Raw genomic sequence first — 13,787 nt, 5'->3', positions numbered from 1 at the left:
TGTTGACTTCTGGGTATATTCTAAGATTAGTAAAAGAGATGAAGTCAAACATGATGTAGCTCTCTGACTCCAGTTGAGTTACCCCTAAAATAAACATTGATTGTGTCGGGATATATTTATTAATTCATCATAAAATTAAGCCAATTTCCAGGGCAGTGGAACACTGCTGTTACTTCACTTGCTGTTATCTTCCTTGCTATGAATGATAATAGTTTGGTATTTTGCATACTGTATGTAAAAGAATATTGAGCTAAATCTAAAAAGAAAGGTTTAGTTGAATATGTTAGTTTGTTGATATTTCTAACAATTTTGATGTTTTTCCCCCTTGTTCTAATGATGACCTTGGTGAATTCTGACCCCCTACTCCCAGGTCCCTCAGGTTAGCTCTGTAACTCCAAAATAATAACTTTGCATGAAAATGAATGTATTGCTTTTGTAGTGTCTAAATGGAGATATATGGAGTCATGTTTCAGACACACCTTTTAATCTGTGGTGAGAAAAAAATGCTCAAAATTGGCTTTCAGCCATCTTTTCCATGTTGTTGTGGACTGACATTGGAAGGACACAGTTGCTCTGCCATGGTGGAAGACCATGTGGGTCTACATTTGCAAGGCTTTTATAAAATATCCCCAGCTGTGAAACTTGTTTTAGCATTCCTTTTCCTCAGTGCAGTTGGAAACAATATATTCTGATTTTCAGCTTTTTTTTTTAAAAAGCACATTGCACTGTCCTCCCATGCCTTGCTGCATAATTGTGTGTTGCAGCTTGGGCAAGTGACAGTAGTCATTTTTGTAGCACCTGCTACTGTTGATTTTGGACACTCTCAAGTGACTTAAATAAATTAGATGCTTTTTTTATACCAACAGCATCTGTAGGAAAATTTATTTAGACTAACAGTGATGCTTTAGATTCCCAACTTAGAGCCTTTTAAGTTTTCAGTGCAGAGAAATCCTTATTTCCATTGTTTCGCTTCACCAGCCTGTTTAGAGGAAATGAGGAAAGTTCTTCCTTTTACAAGTATTCAATGAAAATAAGACTCACAGCTGTGACCTCCCTGGCACTAGGGCAGTAGGACAGAATTGGTGAGAACATAGTCATTTCCAAATGTTTATTGTAATTTTTGTGTATCAGCATGGAGCATAAACTGGCACTTGGGAAGTGACAATTTTGACAATTGCCACAGCAACATCTGTGTCTAGACTGAAAATGGCTTGGTATATCTATTTAATAATAATTATGCCTTTAGGTTTTGCTATGATGACTTTCAGGCAGTAAAGAACTGTCATGAAAATTTAATAAAGGAATACATTTTAGTTTTCAGCCTGCTCTCCTAAGCACCACGACATAGCAAATGTGATACCCCTGATGTTTGAATTGTATCTTTATGCAGCTATATCATAAAAAAAGGGGAATGTGGCTTTACTTCTAATTTGACTGTGGTCACCCAAGCAGTAGCCACACTTTTAAAGGGAATCATCTTGGGCTGCTGAGAGGAGCTGAGCAATTGCATCACGTTTTGTTCCACCCTGTGACTGTGATCAGCCAGAATCCTACAGTAATAAACATGTATAGGACTGATTTATAAATCATAGCAAAACTTACCTATCAGTGAAATATAGTTTGTAAGTACTTAACAGTAATGATGAAATGCCCATACCATTATTTGTAACAACTGTATTACAGTTACTATTTAAAATAATTTACCAAATACGTAAGAAATAGTGCTGATGTGTATTTATTGTAGTTTTTAGCTGCAAATTGCATGGTGATATGCTGATATATTTAAATTATTTCACTGACATGAAAGATGCAAAGTGGCACAGGACCTAAAATACGTATTAACTTAGTGGCATTGTAAGGACAACCAGCTCATTTTTTGAGAGAGGACATTTAAATAATTTTTCTAAGGATGTTATCACATGCCATTCTCCATATAAACTTGAGCAGGTAAATTTTGAAATATTTTTATCAAGACAAAATAATGCCAACAGTAAAGACAACAAATTCTAAATTTGCAAGTTCTGCTGTATTTTTGCTTACAGCATTTGCAGCCCGGTTGATCCATGTCAATCCTGCTTACAGTTTCAAAGAAGCTGTAAGCCTACTCTTCAGTCCTGCAATTGTATTCACAGATAGTTGAGGCTCATACCTGATTAGTAGTGATAAGTCCTTCTGTTAGTCACACTTCCCTCCTGCCCAAAGCAGAATTTTGCACAAGAGTAAGTTGTAATTCACAATTTACCTATTTGCCAAGCTCTGGGCCCTGTGAGGCTGAATATTGTCAGTGAAATGGTTACATAGCCCAAACCCTACTGTAAGCAGGACTAACCAGTTATAGATCTTAGCTGTAAGGTTAAAGCAATAATACATTCTCTAGTGAAGCTTTAAGTTTGCTGTTAAATGAAGTGCTAAATTAGTTTCAGTAGTGCCTAGTCACCAGAATAACTTGTATATGAAAATACCTATGACTGTGTATTCATGTGTGGTTTTATGCATGCATGTGGATTATATTGTAAATACAAAACATGCTGGTGAAATGGGTTGTTGTGTAGTGTATATGCTGTCATCTGTACTATTTCTAACTAGTAATCTTGTTTTGTACTGTTTGATGTCTGACCCTTCTAACATCGATCATTGGGCTTTGGTGAACTCTGATCCTTCCAGGTCCTCCAGGTTAGACTCTTAACTCGGGCAATTTGTTTTACTGCATTGCACTTGATGTAAGAGAAACAGATGTTTTCCTGTAAATCTGTGATTGTCTTTTTAAGGGCTGTGGTTACTCTGCAGACTGTATGTGTTTGATTAGCATGCCCCAGATGGTAACTTGGTATTATTTTGCATGTGTACAGTACTAGACCAATACTAAAGAGCAAAATGAACACAAAAAAATCTTTGCATGATGGTGATGGGATGTTTTCTGTAGCTGAAACTGCTACAGGATATGTGTGGTACAAAATTGCTGTTAATTTAAAAAGGGAAGGAATTTATATTCAAATTTGCATGCAGAAATACAAATCATCAAATTTATCCATTGGGTATACACTATGAGGATGCCAAAGGAGTTGTTAAGTTATTCAAGGCTGCAGGAGAACTGAAAATCCAGCACACTGATAAATGTTGTTAGATTTGTACTACAGGAGACAATGTCATAGCACCGTCCTGCAAAAAAAAATCCTTTTGTTAATCCAGTTGTGAGCTCTTAACTTGTAAATTGTTATCAGCTGTCTCTGCACTTGCTTACAGTTTATTTTGCCACAAATTAATACTGGTTACCTTCCATTTATATGGTGGGACAAAAGTGAAGCTCTCATCTTTCAGTTCTCCAGATACTGAAGTTCCTTTTATACCCACTACTTTACCTTGGATTAACCTGGCTATAGCAAAGGCAAAATATTTAAGGACCAGCCCAGTTTCTCTATTAGATTTATATAGTGTAATTTCACTCAAGATTAAAAAAAATCAGTTGGAGGGAGAGTCATTCAACATAAGGAAGTTTCTGCAACTCAGGTTGTTATGTAGGCAGGGCAGAATGACAAGCTTCCTGCTACTCAGCAGTCAGGAGACATTGTGTTCCTTAATAGGTATGTCAAATTCTAACAAGAAAGCAGCACTACAGTGTTTACACTGTACTGTAAGTGTTGAGACTAGCTTACAAAACGAATTCAGGCTGTTAAGAAGCACTGAAGACATGGTGAATGTAATGAAGATCAGCAGAGGGGATATTTGTACCATCTAATTTTGGGAGTTTTGGCTCCTAGTAAATGCACTGGTCTGATCACCAGTAAGCTGCTAATGCAGGTGAGATGCACTGCCTTCTGGAAAGACCTGCTTCATCAGCTAGATAAGGGGCCTTGGTTCCTGATTTGGGTAGTACAAATATTTCTTTTTATTTGTGTTCCTTTCAGTTTACCCTGAATTTAGCATTGAAATAGAGCTGGGAAGTTAAGCCAAAATGCCTTTATTTTTCTTTTTTTTTTTTCTTTTTTTTTTTTAAACACTGAAGGTACAAACTTGGGGAGAATGAATAATATATACTGATGTGTGCGTATTTTTTCTGCAATGTTAAGGTCCACCAGGCCCAGAAGGTCCACGAGGACCACCAGGCAGTGGAGGACTTAAAGGGGAAAAAGGGAACCCAGGTCCACCTGGTCCAGCTGGCCTGACTGGTCCAAAGGGAGATCAAGGACCACCTGGACGCCAGGTAGGACAAGAAATGGAGTTTTCCCCTAGTTAATTTTTAAATCAAATAAAAATGGAATATATTTGGGTGGAACATGCAGTTTAACATAATAAAATAAAAGACAAAATGTGGTAGCTAACACCCTGTCTTGTAGCAAGGAAGAGGTTCTTTTCCTTAGCTATCCCCCAGTATCTAGGCAGGACGTCCCTCCTATATTCCCATGGGAGCTGGAGCTGTTGATGCAGCTGTATGCCCACTCTGACAGCCCCCCATGGACTCAGCCCTCCACAGCCCCCAGTGTGTTTGGTTGTCTTCAGCCATCTGTTCCGTTCTGGTTCTCTGGAACTGCTGAGGGAATAATGTGAGGCTCTTCTCTTCAGGGGGATCCTGGTCGTCCAGGTCTGAATGGAATGAAGGGTGACCCCGGGGTTCCAGGCGTTCCAGGATTCCCAGGTATTTCACTGGGTATTCCCAGGTATTTAACTAGCATTTTGAGCAAAATCCTCCAGACACAGTAAAAGCCTGTTTAAGCCATTCCTGCAGCAGACTTTGTAAAACAGCATGTTCTTTCACTGGGTAACTGTGTGAATTTGATGTTTCAGGTATGAAGGGTCCCACTGGACCTGCAGGACCTGCTGGCCTCACAGGCAGCCAGGGACTGCCGGGCCCACCAGGTAGGAGTCCTGGGTATGGGCACTGTCACTTTTATTCCCTGTCAGTAGAATTTGTTACATAAATGTAGGACTTAGTTGGTCTCAGCCAGTAGTCAAAGTGAAGTGAACACGATCTTCAACACAATTCCAACCTGCACTTTTTAGCCCCTACAAGTAATTCTAAAATGTTTTATACTCTGTATCCAGTCTATACGGATTAAATCCTGTGAGAGGGGTCTTTAGAGGGAGTCACCAAGAGCACTTTTTTATCCTATATTTACACTTACTCTTTTTTGCAATGATGGAGCTCTTGGCATCTGATTTTGAAATAAACTCTTTATAATGCTGTCTTCCACCTTGGTTTATCTAATATTAATCTTCCTTTTCTCAGGTCCACCAGGTTTACCAGGTACCATTGGACGAAGCATTGTTGTCAAAGGTGATCCTGGTTCCCCAGGTCCACCAGGACAGCCTGGGTCCAAAGGGCCACCTGGATTGCCAGGGCCACAGGGATTGCCAGGTATGATCCAAGGTGGCTGCAGAGGTCCAAAAGTGTATCTGTGTGCAGATGGCAGTGCCAGTGACATGGCACAGGCTGCAGAGATGAGTTACTGAGCTCAGCAAGGGGCAAAAGAGAAATGTGGGTTAATAGCTAATAGATAAACACAGGATTCCGCCGTATACATCTGGTTTAATGGGCTGTTTTTCTCTTATGTATCAGAAGGAAGTAACAGATGAGTCACTGACAACTTAAAGATTCCTGTAGTGAGATTACAAGAGCCTTTATTTCAGTTATGCTTTTGTGTGTTCTAGGTCCAATTGGCCTTCCTGGTGACCCAGGGAGAGATGGGCTTCCTGGTTTTGATGGTCCAGCAGGACGAAAAGGAGAGAGAGGTCTTCCAGGCCAACCAGGTATGGTGTTTATGCTATGAAAACTTACTGGAAAAAGAGACTCCCATTTCTGAATGGAGGCTAATACTGGGAAGTAAGATTTTTGCTTTATAAGAATAATGATAAAATCATAATTCTAGGATTTTCTTAATGCAAAAGTATTACAAGCACCTGAACATACTTTCATTTGGAATATTCTCAGCACCAACACATTGCTGGTTGTTGCTGAGTAACATTGTCAAGTGCTGTACCCCAAACTTAATGGCATCCTCTTTGCAGCACAGATGATGCAGAGGAGATAATGAAGATTTTAAGAAACTGAAGAGAGAGATTTGTAAAATAATGCTTATTTTGCATGGGAATTACGAATGGGGAAAAACAGACTTCATAAAAGACTTTCACCAAAGTCAGAGATTGGACTACCATGTGTAGGTATTGCTTAGCACGACTGAACTAGGATTTGAGAAATCAGACTAGGCACTGGGACAATTTTCTAAATGTGATAGATATTAAGTGGCTCTCTACTGCAACTTGTGAGAAAAAGTATTAGAATTAAAACAGATAAAAAGAATACAAAAGTCTTCAGAATAACAGTCTGCAGAATAACACAGTCTAAATATTTGTATTCTAATATTTTGTATTCTAAGTATTTGTATCCTAATATTGCTGTTCAAGAACAGCCTTTTCTGATACATTTCTCAGTCATTTGAGTGATTTTTGCTCACATTCAAGGCTGTTGTAGCTTATTTCCACTTTTAGTAACCTATTCTAAAACTGGCAGCAGCTTTTCTATTAATTTTGATGGGCTCTGGTTGAGGTGTTAACACAGCATGTCCTGGAGTGAGACTTGCTGCTGTTTCTGGCTCTTCCATTTATTTTGTGATCTTGAGCAAGATATTTCAACATTGTCTTAAGCTGCGCATGCAGATACGTTTTGGAAGTGGGAAGCTGACTGGAGTCATTCCAGTGGCTGCCATGTATTATGCAGTTATCATAGTGCCTGACAGTCCTGAGAGTATTTTGCAATACCCCTACAACAAAGAGAAGTTCCACTTTTACAGCCACCTATGACAATCTCCCTGATTCAGCCAAGCTTAAATGAAAACAAAATCCAGGAAGACAGTGTTAACAAATACCAGCTGCCCTAACACACAAGCACTCTATCACGAGACCAACAACTTTTCAGAACTATGTTGGTCCCAAAAGATCAAGCAATGTTGTTAATTAATACTGTGTGTTGTGTTTCTCTCATGTGAACAGGTTCACGAGGAATACAAGGACCTCCTGGTCCTGATGGCTTACAAGGCCCACCTGGTCCTCCTGGCACACCTTCTGTTGCTCATGGATTCCTTATAACTCGGCACAGCCAGACCAGCGATACACCACTATGCCCACAGGGGACATCAAGAGTTTATGATGGATTCTCTCTTCTATATGTGCAAGGAAATGAGAGAGCACACGGCCAGGATTTGGGTGAGATATTCTGTATGCTCTCTTTAAGAGGAAACATGTCATAGCTACTTCAAATGCTTGGATTCTCTGATGACATAGCAGTCTTGGAGATTGCATAGATGAGGATGGGGATTGTTTACCAAGATCTGCTAGATCTTGAGATGTGCAGAGGATGCATGTTGTAATTCAGGATGAAAGAATGTAAACCAAAGTGAAGTGAAGTTTTTCCCCAAGGTGACAATCTGATAGCACTTGCTGTGCACTAACAGGAGGAAGAGGAAGGATCCACAAGTACTGTTCTCAAAGAATTGCTATAAAAAGCAATGAAGTGAAACTTTGCTGTCTTATGTGCCTTACTGTCTAGGTACTGCTGGGAGCTGTCTTAGACGTTTCAGCACCATGCCCTTCATGTTCTGCAACATCAACAATGTTTGTAACTTTGCATCAAGGAATGACTATTCCTACTGGCTGTCAACCCCAGAGTCGATGCCAATGAGCATGGAGCCACTGACTGGGCAAAGCATCCAGCCATTCATTAGCCGGTGAGGCAAAGCAGGCCATCACATCTCTTAATATCTGGATAAATAGTACATCTTACCCCATGTGTTTCCAATATACAGGTTGAGTATTAAGAGATTAATCTGTCATGTTTTGTCCTGGGAGTAACTAGACAAATAGTTTGTTTTAAAGTATTAATTGTCTGCTGAGGTTCATCTCCCTGCAGCAGTGATAAGAGGCTGTAGAAGCTCTTCTCAAACAGTCTCTGTAGTCAGCAGTGCAACATCACCATGGACAGGACAAAGAATATGAGAGCCATTTGCTTTAGGATTAAGGCACTTACCTGGGGACTTTTGAGCTTCCAGTTTTTGTTTCAGGAACTGCTTCAGTATTTTACCCAATGTAGTAAAAATACAGACAGATTTGAGCTCCAAAATATTATTTATTGCAGTTACAAAATATATGAGAAATAGAAGTCTAGATTAATAGGCAAGCTGCTTACAAGCGAGTTTTTTTCCCTTTTTCAGTGTAAGAATTCTTAGTAAAACATACTCCTATTATATTTTAACATCACTTGTTTCTCCGGTACTTCCCCTGTGTCCAGATGTGTTGTGTGTGAAGCTCCTGCTATGGTGATAGCTGTCCACAGTCAGACCATTCAGATCCCTTCATGTCCTTCAGGCTGGGACTCCCTCTGGATTGGCTACTCTTTCATGATGGTAAGAACTTCCTCCTACTCCAGAAGCAGCTACTGCCCACCTGTGTCCTCAGCTGCTTTAGGACATTGATAAGAACTGCAAGGGTTGTCATTTTAAAGCTCTTACCTTCAATCACTAACCAAGGTAGCCAAGATTTACAGTACAAAGATCCCAGCATCACGATGTTTTATGGAGGTGTCTGACACCACATTATCTCTGTTGAGAATGAAGAGTGACTTTTCAGTAGTTGACTGCTGTGCTATTCAATTTTTAACACCTAAGATCCTTGTTTGTCTTTCTTTCCTCCACTAGCACACGAGTGCTGGAGCAGAGGGCTCTGGACAGGCCTTGGCATCGCCTGGATCCTGTTTGGAAGAATTTCGCTCAGCACCGTTCATCGAATGCCATGGTCGGGGCACCTGTAATTATTATGCCAATTCATACAGTTTCTGGCTGGCAACTGTTGAGGTCTCAGAAATGTTCAGGTAAGAAAACCTGTTTCTTGCCTATTGCTTTATTCCAGAATGAATGCTTTTGAAACTGAGTTTATTCCAAAGATCTGAAGAGATTTGTTTACAGGGGTATACGGAAATAATTTAGCTTGTTTTCCCCCTCACAACCGGTTTTTCAAGTGTTTCTTTGGTATGCTTTTAATATTATGTAAAAACTTGCTAGGGCACAGCACATTCTGTTTTGCAAAGAGCCAGATTCTTTTTTTGTCAATTCTTAGTCACATTTTGTTTAGTACCTCCTCTGGCAGTAGTCCTACTGTGTTTACTATATTTGAAGCCCAAAAGAACAATTTCGATTTTTTTTCTTGGCAAACCTTTCAATAAACTCATATTTGGAAAGATAGCTCACAGATATACAAGGGATAAAAGTGAAGGGCAAGACAAACTCTACTTAAACCTTTTAAGGCAAAGGTTCATATGACTTGTTTTTAAAAATCTTGTATGAAGAAGGTTTCCTACCCTCCATGGCCAGCATTTTCTTCCACACTTCACCGAAGGAAACAGGGTAACATTTTGGCTGCAAGAAAACCAGTGGCAAATCTGTCCTCAGCATTTCTGCAGTCAACATTTCAGCTGGAGTCTCTCAGCTTCTCCAACTTTTTCCCTTTCAAGTTGAGTAGCAAATTAATTCTTCACTGAAGAATCATCTCCTTTCATAGAATAAATAGCTACTGCCCTATTTGTGTGCTGACAAAAAACTCTTAATATTCCCAGTGCTAACTAATTGAAAAGTATAGCTTTGTGGCACAGGGCTGGTGCTATGCTCTGAGCAGTGGTATCCCCTAAGTTGATTTTGTGTAACGTCTACAATCAGGGTAACTTGACATGATAATTCATCACTCTTCTGTTTTCTGTGTAGCTAATTTTTAGTAATTAACCAGTGAAAACTTCTTATTAGTAACTGCCATGCACCCTTGAGATTTCTGCCTCTACTGTTTTCTCCCTCTCATTAAAACAACCTCCTTCTTCATTCTATTTTTTTAAAGAAACTTCTAGGCATTTGACTTACTTGTGTACACACATACAACATTAATAATCTCCCATCTTGTTATCCTTTCAAAATAAAAATAAATTATTTGGTAAAGCTGCCACTTAAACACAGCTCTGACTGTAGCAGTACTTACTGTGTGTTGTTAAAGTATCCTTCAACTAAGTAACCCAAAGGCCAGAAACAGAACCCCGAAATAGTCTCAACAATTCACCTTCCCCCTCGTGTTGTGTTTGTGCTCCATCACCTGCCTGACTGAAATAGGTACTTAGCATACCTTGGGGACACTAAGACACTGACACAACTGAGAATCTGTCACCTGGTGCTGGGAACATGGGAACAAACAGACTGATTCGTCTTAGAAAAACCTTCAAATTCAGGATTCATTCCCTGCTCACATACTTAAGTTTTGTATGAAACAGTGAATTCAGTAGAAGTTGAAAGGAACTGTAAAAAAGAAAAACCTAATCCAACCTTTCCTTTGTGTCTGTCAACCAGCAAACCTCAGTCAGAGACACTGAAAGCTGGAGACTTGAGGACACGTATTAGTCGTTGTCAAGTTTGCATGAAGAAGACGTAACATCTCGGAGAATGTTTATAAAACAATTGAAATTTCCTAAGATGCACTGTCTTCCAGCTGCAACAATGGTGCTACTGTGCAGAAAGAAAAGAAAAAACTAATCCAAACTGTTTTAACCATGCAAATTCAAGTGTACCTCACTCATGTGCCAAACTAAGGGTTGTTCAGTACATATTTGACAAGAGGACTAAGATGAAAGAATTGACCTCTTGGAAACAGAAAAGAACACACAAGGTTCACAAAGGATCAGAAGATGAAATTTTTCATTTCTCTCCCTGTACCAAAATGGCACCTTTTTGATCAACCAAGAGCATGAAGAAGAACATGACGCACTGAGTATGTTTAAAATTACAAGACTGCAGTTTTGAAAAACATTTTTTCATGGTGCTACTAACCCTACTGTATTTTTAATATGAAATTTTAAGCTTATTTCTCTTTGTAAGTAATGAAATGTGTATATTGTGTAAACACCTTTTTAATCTAAACTTTCAGTCATCTAGAAACAAACCAGACTGATATAAAAATCCCTATGTCTAAAATAAAAAGACAGTATTTTATTATGAAACCTGTGATACAGAGAGAGTTTACCCCTCTTATGCCAGCTTTTTAATTTAGTTTTTCATTTCCTTCCTCAGCTGCCAACCTGATATATTTGGGGAATGCACAATTATTCTGAAGTAATTTTCATCAGGGTTTTAAATGTTGTACACCATAGTACCAGTGGTTTTATTTGTGCTTAGAAATCCCAATCCACTTGAAAAGGGATTTTTTATTCTATGAAAATATATGAAATTATTAGTCATATTCTATATCCTTAAGAATACAAGTCACATTCACATTTTAGTAATTAGTTTGGTTTAACCAAACCTGTCCTTTGGGACTATCCAGTTATCAAATCATTTAGAATGATGCTTACATGAAACTTCAACTTTGAAGTGGTGTCATATGTTTATCCAAAATAGTATACATACCTTCTGAATAAAATAAAGCATAACCTGGTGGAAACCTTCATATTTACAAATTAGTCTTTTAATCTTACGTGGATTTATGCACATCCACAATGTATTCACAGTACAAAGCAACTCTTGAGCAGGTATAGTTCACCAAAGTCCTTGAAAGATGGTGCATTCAGTCTTCCTGATGTCAGTTTGTAAGAATCCTCCTATGTACATCTAAAGTGTATCACTACTTGGGCGATAGCTGAAAAGTGATCACTTTTGTATGCATGGCTGTTCAGCTTCTATGGTCAGAGCATTTCATTTACCCTTGTGTGTAAACAGCTCCCTGACAATGCAGGACTCTGTCAAGTGACAATACGTTAATAGTTTTGTTGTATGATGCCACCTCAACTATCAATATAATTTACTTGTGAATTAATGTACTGCTCTATACAGGTGATGTGTATTTGTTTATTGAATACTGTTAAGTAATTTATCTGCTAATGGCTGTTCATTCTTACCTTCCAGTTATCCCTGTAAACATGGAGTATCTGACATCTCATTGTTTTACACATTTGACAAAAGACAGGACTGGTGACTAAGCAGGTGCCAGTGATATACAGTGAGATTGGTGCTGATTTCTAAAGCTTTCAACTAAGTATGAAACTGTAGTTCTTTAGTTTAAAGTGCAAAATAATAATAGCTTTGTCTTTTTTCCATTAGCTGCAGTTATATATGTTGGTAGAGAGTGGGAATTCAGCAGTGTGCAGCTCAGTTTAGTTTGGTTTGCTGATGCATGTAATAATAAACTGAACCTGCTGCTACCTCCAAGTCAGGAACTTGTTACCAAAGCTGAAATAAAATATTAAGTCTCTTCATGTAAACACAAGTCCTTATCTTGCTGCTGGCTCCACAGAAGTCTAAAATTAACACAGCAACCAATCCCTAGCCCTAAAACAGTAGAAGAATGGATGCTAAGGCGAAGGAGCTCTCAAATGAAAGGGCTCTCCCAGCCTTCTCTACCAACCAACACTAAGTGTTCAGATGTGGGGACATGGGATAGAGTGGACCATGTTTAATAAAGCAGTGCATAACTGGTGCTTCTTTGTAAGAGCTGGGCTTCTCTTGCAGCATGTAAAACCAAGACAGGAGATCCTATTCCAGACAGAGAACACCCAGACCTCCTGGTCTTGTGGCAGCTTCAGGTCCCAAAGTTGTGAGATGACCACAGAAAAGTAAAGTATGTAAAGCAGCTGTGCTTGTGCTTGATCCAGTCTCTGTTGTGTCCCTGCAGCTCTGGCACTGACGTGGACAAGAGTCCCAAACCTTAATCAGCTTCAGGCACAGAATTCCAAAGGGGTGATATTTTACTAAGAGAAAATTAGTCTAGACATGAAGGAACATCTTTTAATTTGAGATCTGCAGCAGAGATTCAAGAGCACCTTCTGTGCCTTACAGCACTTTATCTGTGCTGGATCAGACATACTGATCTATAAAAGAAAACACGGTTATTATTCTCTCCTGCTTCTTGATGCTTAGACTGTAAGCTCCTTGGGGCAGAGACATTGAGGGGGCTCAAATGTTGGTTGGGGCCTCTAGGTGCTATCCATCATTATATAAACATTAAACTACAGGTAAACGTTTGTGTTTGCAGCTTTATTATTAAAAAAGGAAAACACTGCTTTGACCTTTGGAGCCTTAAAGTAGTTTTCAACAACACCTAGCCACAGTGCAGCTCTGGACAACACTTCAGCTCTGGTTAAGGCTCTTTTCCTGATGTCTGGTGTGTTTTTGCAAAAGCTTTTATTCTCATAACTAATCACATACATTTGGGCTATTTTAGTTAATCTCAGCAGGCACCTGACAGGTCTGAGCTGTTGGGGACATGCTGCAGCCACCTGAGGGCACCGTGTGGCTTTGGCTGGAGCTGTGACAGCAGCACTGCCAGGTCTGGCCCTGCCTGGGGGAGAGAGGGCTGTAGGAAAGCTCAGCAGGAGCAGCATCCTCACCCTTCCTTGCCCATTATCTAGGCCCAGTTCTTGGAAGCTGCTGCAGGCAGGGTACTGTAAATTGCAACAAGAATGATGAGTGAAAAAGTGCAATTTTTCTAAAGGACAACTAGTTTTAATCCTAAAACCAGGATTTAGTAATCTTGTGCCTAGGCTGGATTTACACTGTTCTAGTGTTATAAAACCAAAAAGGTTCTCCTTAAGGCAGACTTTTCTGTCCCTCTAGAAATCCTATTATAAAGAGGAAAAAACTTCTTTCAACATCATACTCATAAAATTTCTTCCAGAACTAGTACTTTTTTGACCACGAGACTTCCATATCAAGTCATGGACAAAGTCTGTAGCAATTTTTTTTCCATGTCTTCTACATTTAAAGCAGAAAAAGCTC

General features: G+C 39.3%; 1 protein-coding gene across 9 annotated transcripts in view; it reads left to right on the top strand.

Moving 5' to 3' along the window:
* COL4A5 (collagen type IV alpha 5 chain) overlaps nt 1-13,033 on the top strand; it is an 81,094-nt gene extending 68,061 nt beyond the window's left edge. For all 9 annotated transcript variants that reach the window (XM_086850631.1, XM_086850630.1, XM_086850629.1 and 6 more), the window contains 10 exons: nt 4,068-4,201; nt 4,561-4,633; nt 4,783-4,854; nt 5,225-5,353; nt 5,647-5,745; nt 6,985-7,197; nt 7,541-7,718; nt 8,279-8,393; nt 8,685-8,857; nt 10,371-13,033. In XM_086850631.1, coding sequence (XP_086706757.1) covers nt 4,068-4,201; nt 4,561-4,633; nt 4,783-4,854; nt 5,225-5,353; nt 5,647-5,745; nt 6,985-7,197; nt 7,541-7,718; nt 8,279-8,393; nt 8,685-8,857; nt 10,371-10,452 — 1,268 coding nt within the window. In that variant the 3' untranslated portion in view covers nt 10,453-13,033. The remainder of the gene's footprint in view (nt 1-4,067; nt 4,202-4,560; nt 4,634-4,782; nt 4,855-5,224; nt 5,354-5,646; nt 5,746-6,984; nt 7,198-7,540; nt 7,719-8,278; nt 8,394-8,684; nt 8,858-10,370) is intronic.
* The last annotated feature ends 754 nt before the right edge of the window (nt 13,034-13,787 follow it).

This window comes from Cyanistes caeruleus, chromosome 14, assembly GCF_971803275.1.
Source record: "Cyanistes caeruleus chromosome 14, bCyaCae1.hap1.1, whole genome shotgun sequence".
Lineage (NCBI taxonomy): Eukaryota > Metazoa > Chordata > Aves > Passeriformes > Paridae > Cyanistes > Cyanistes caeruleus.
Note: the sequence above shows the minus strand (reverse complement) of the source record. Positions and strands in the feature narration are given on the sequence as shown.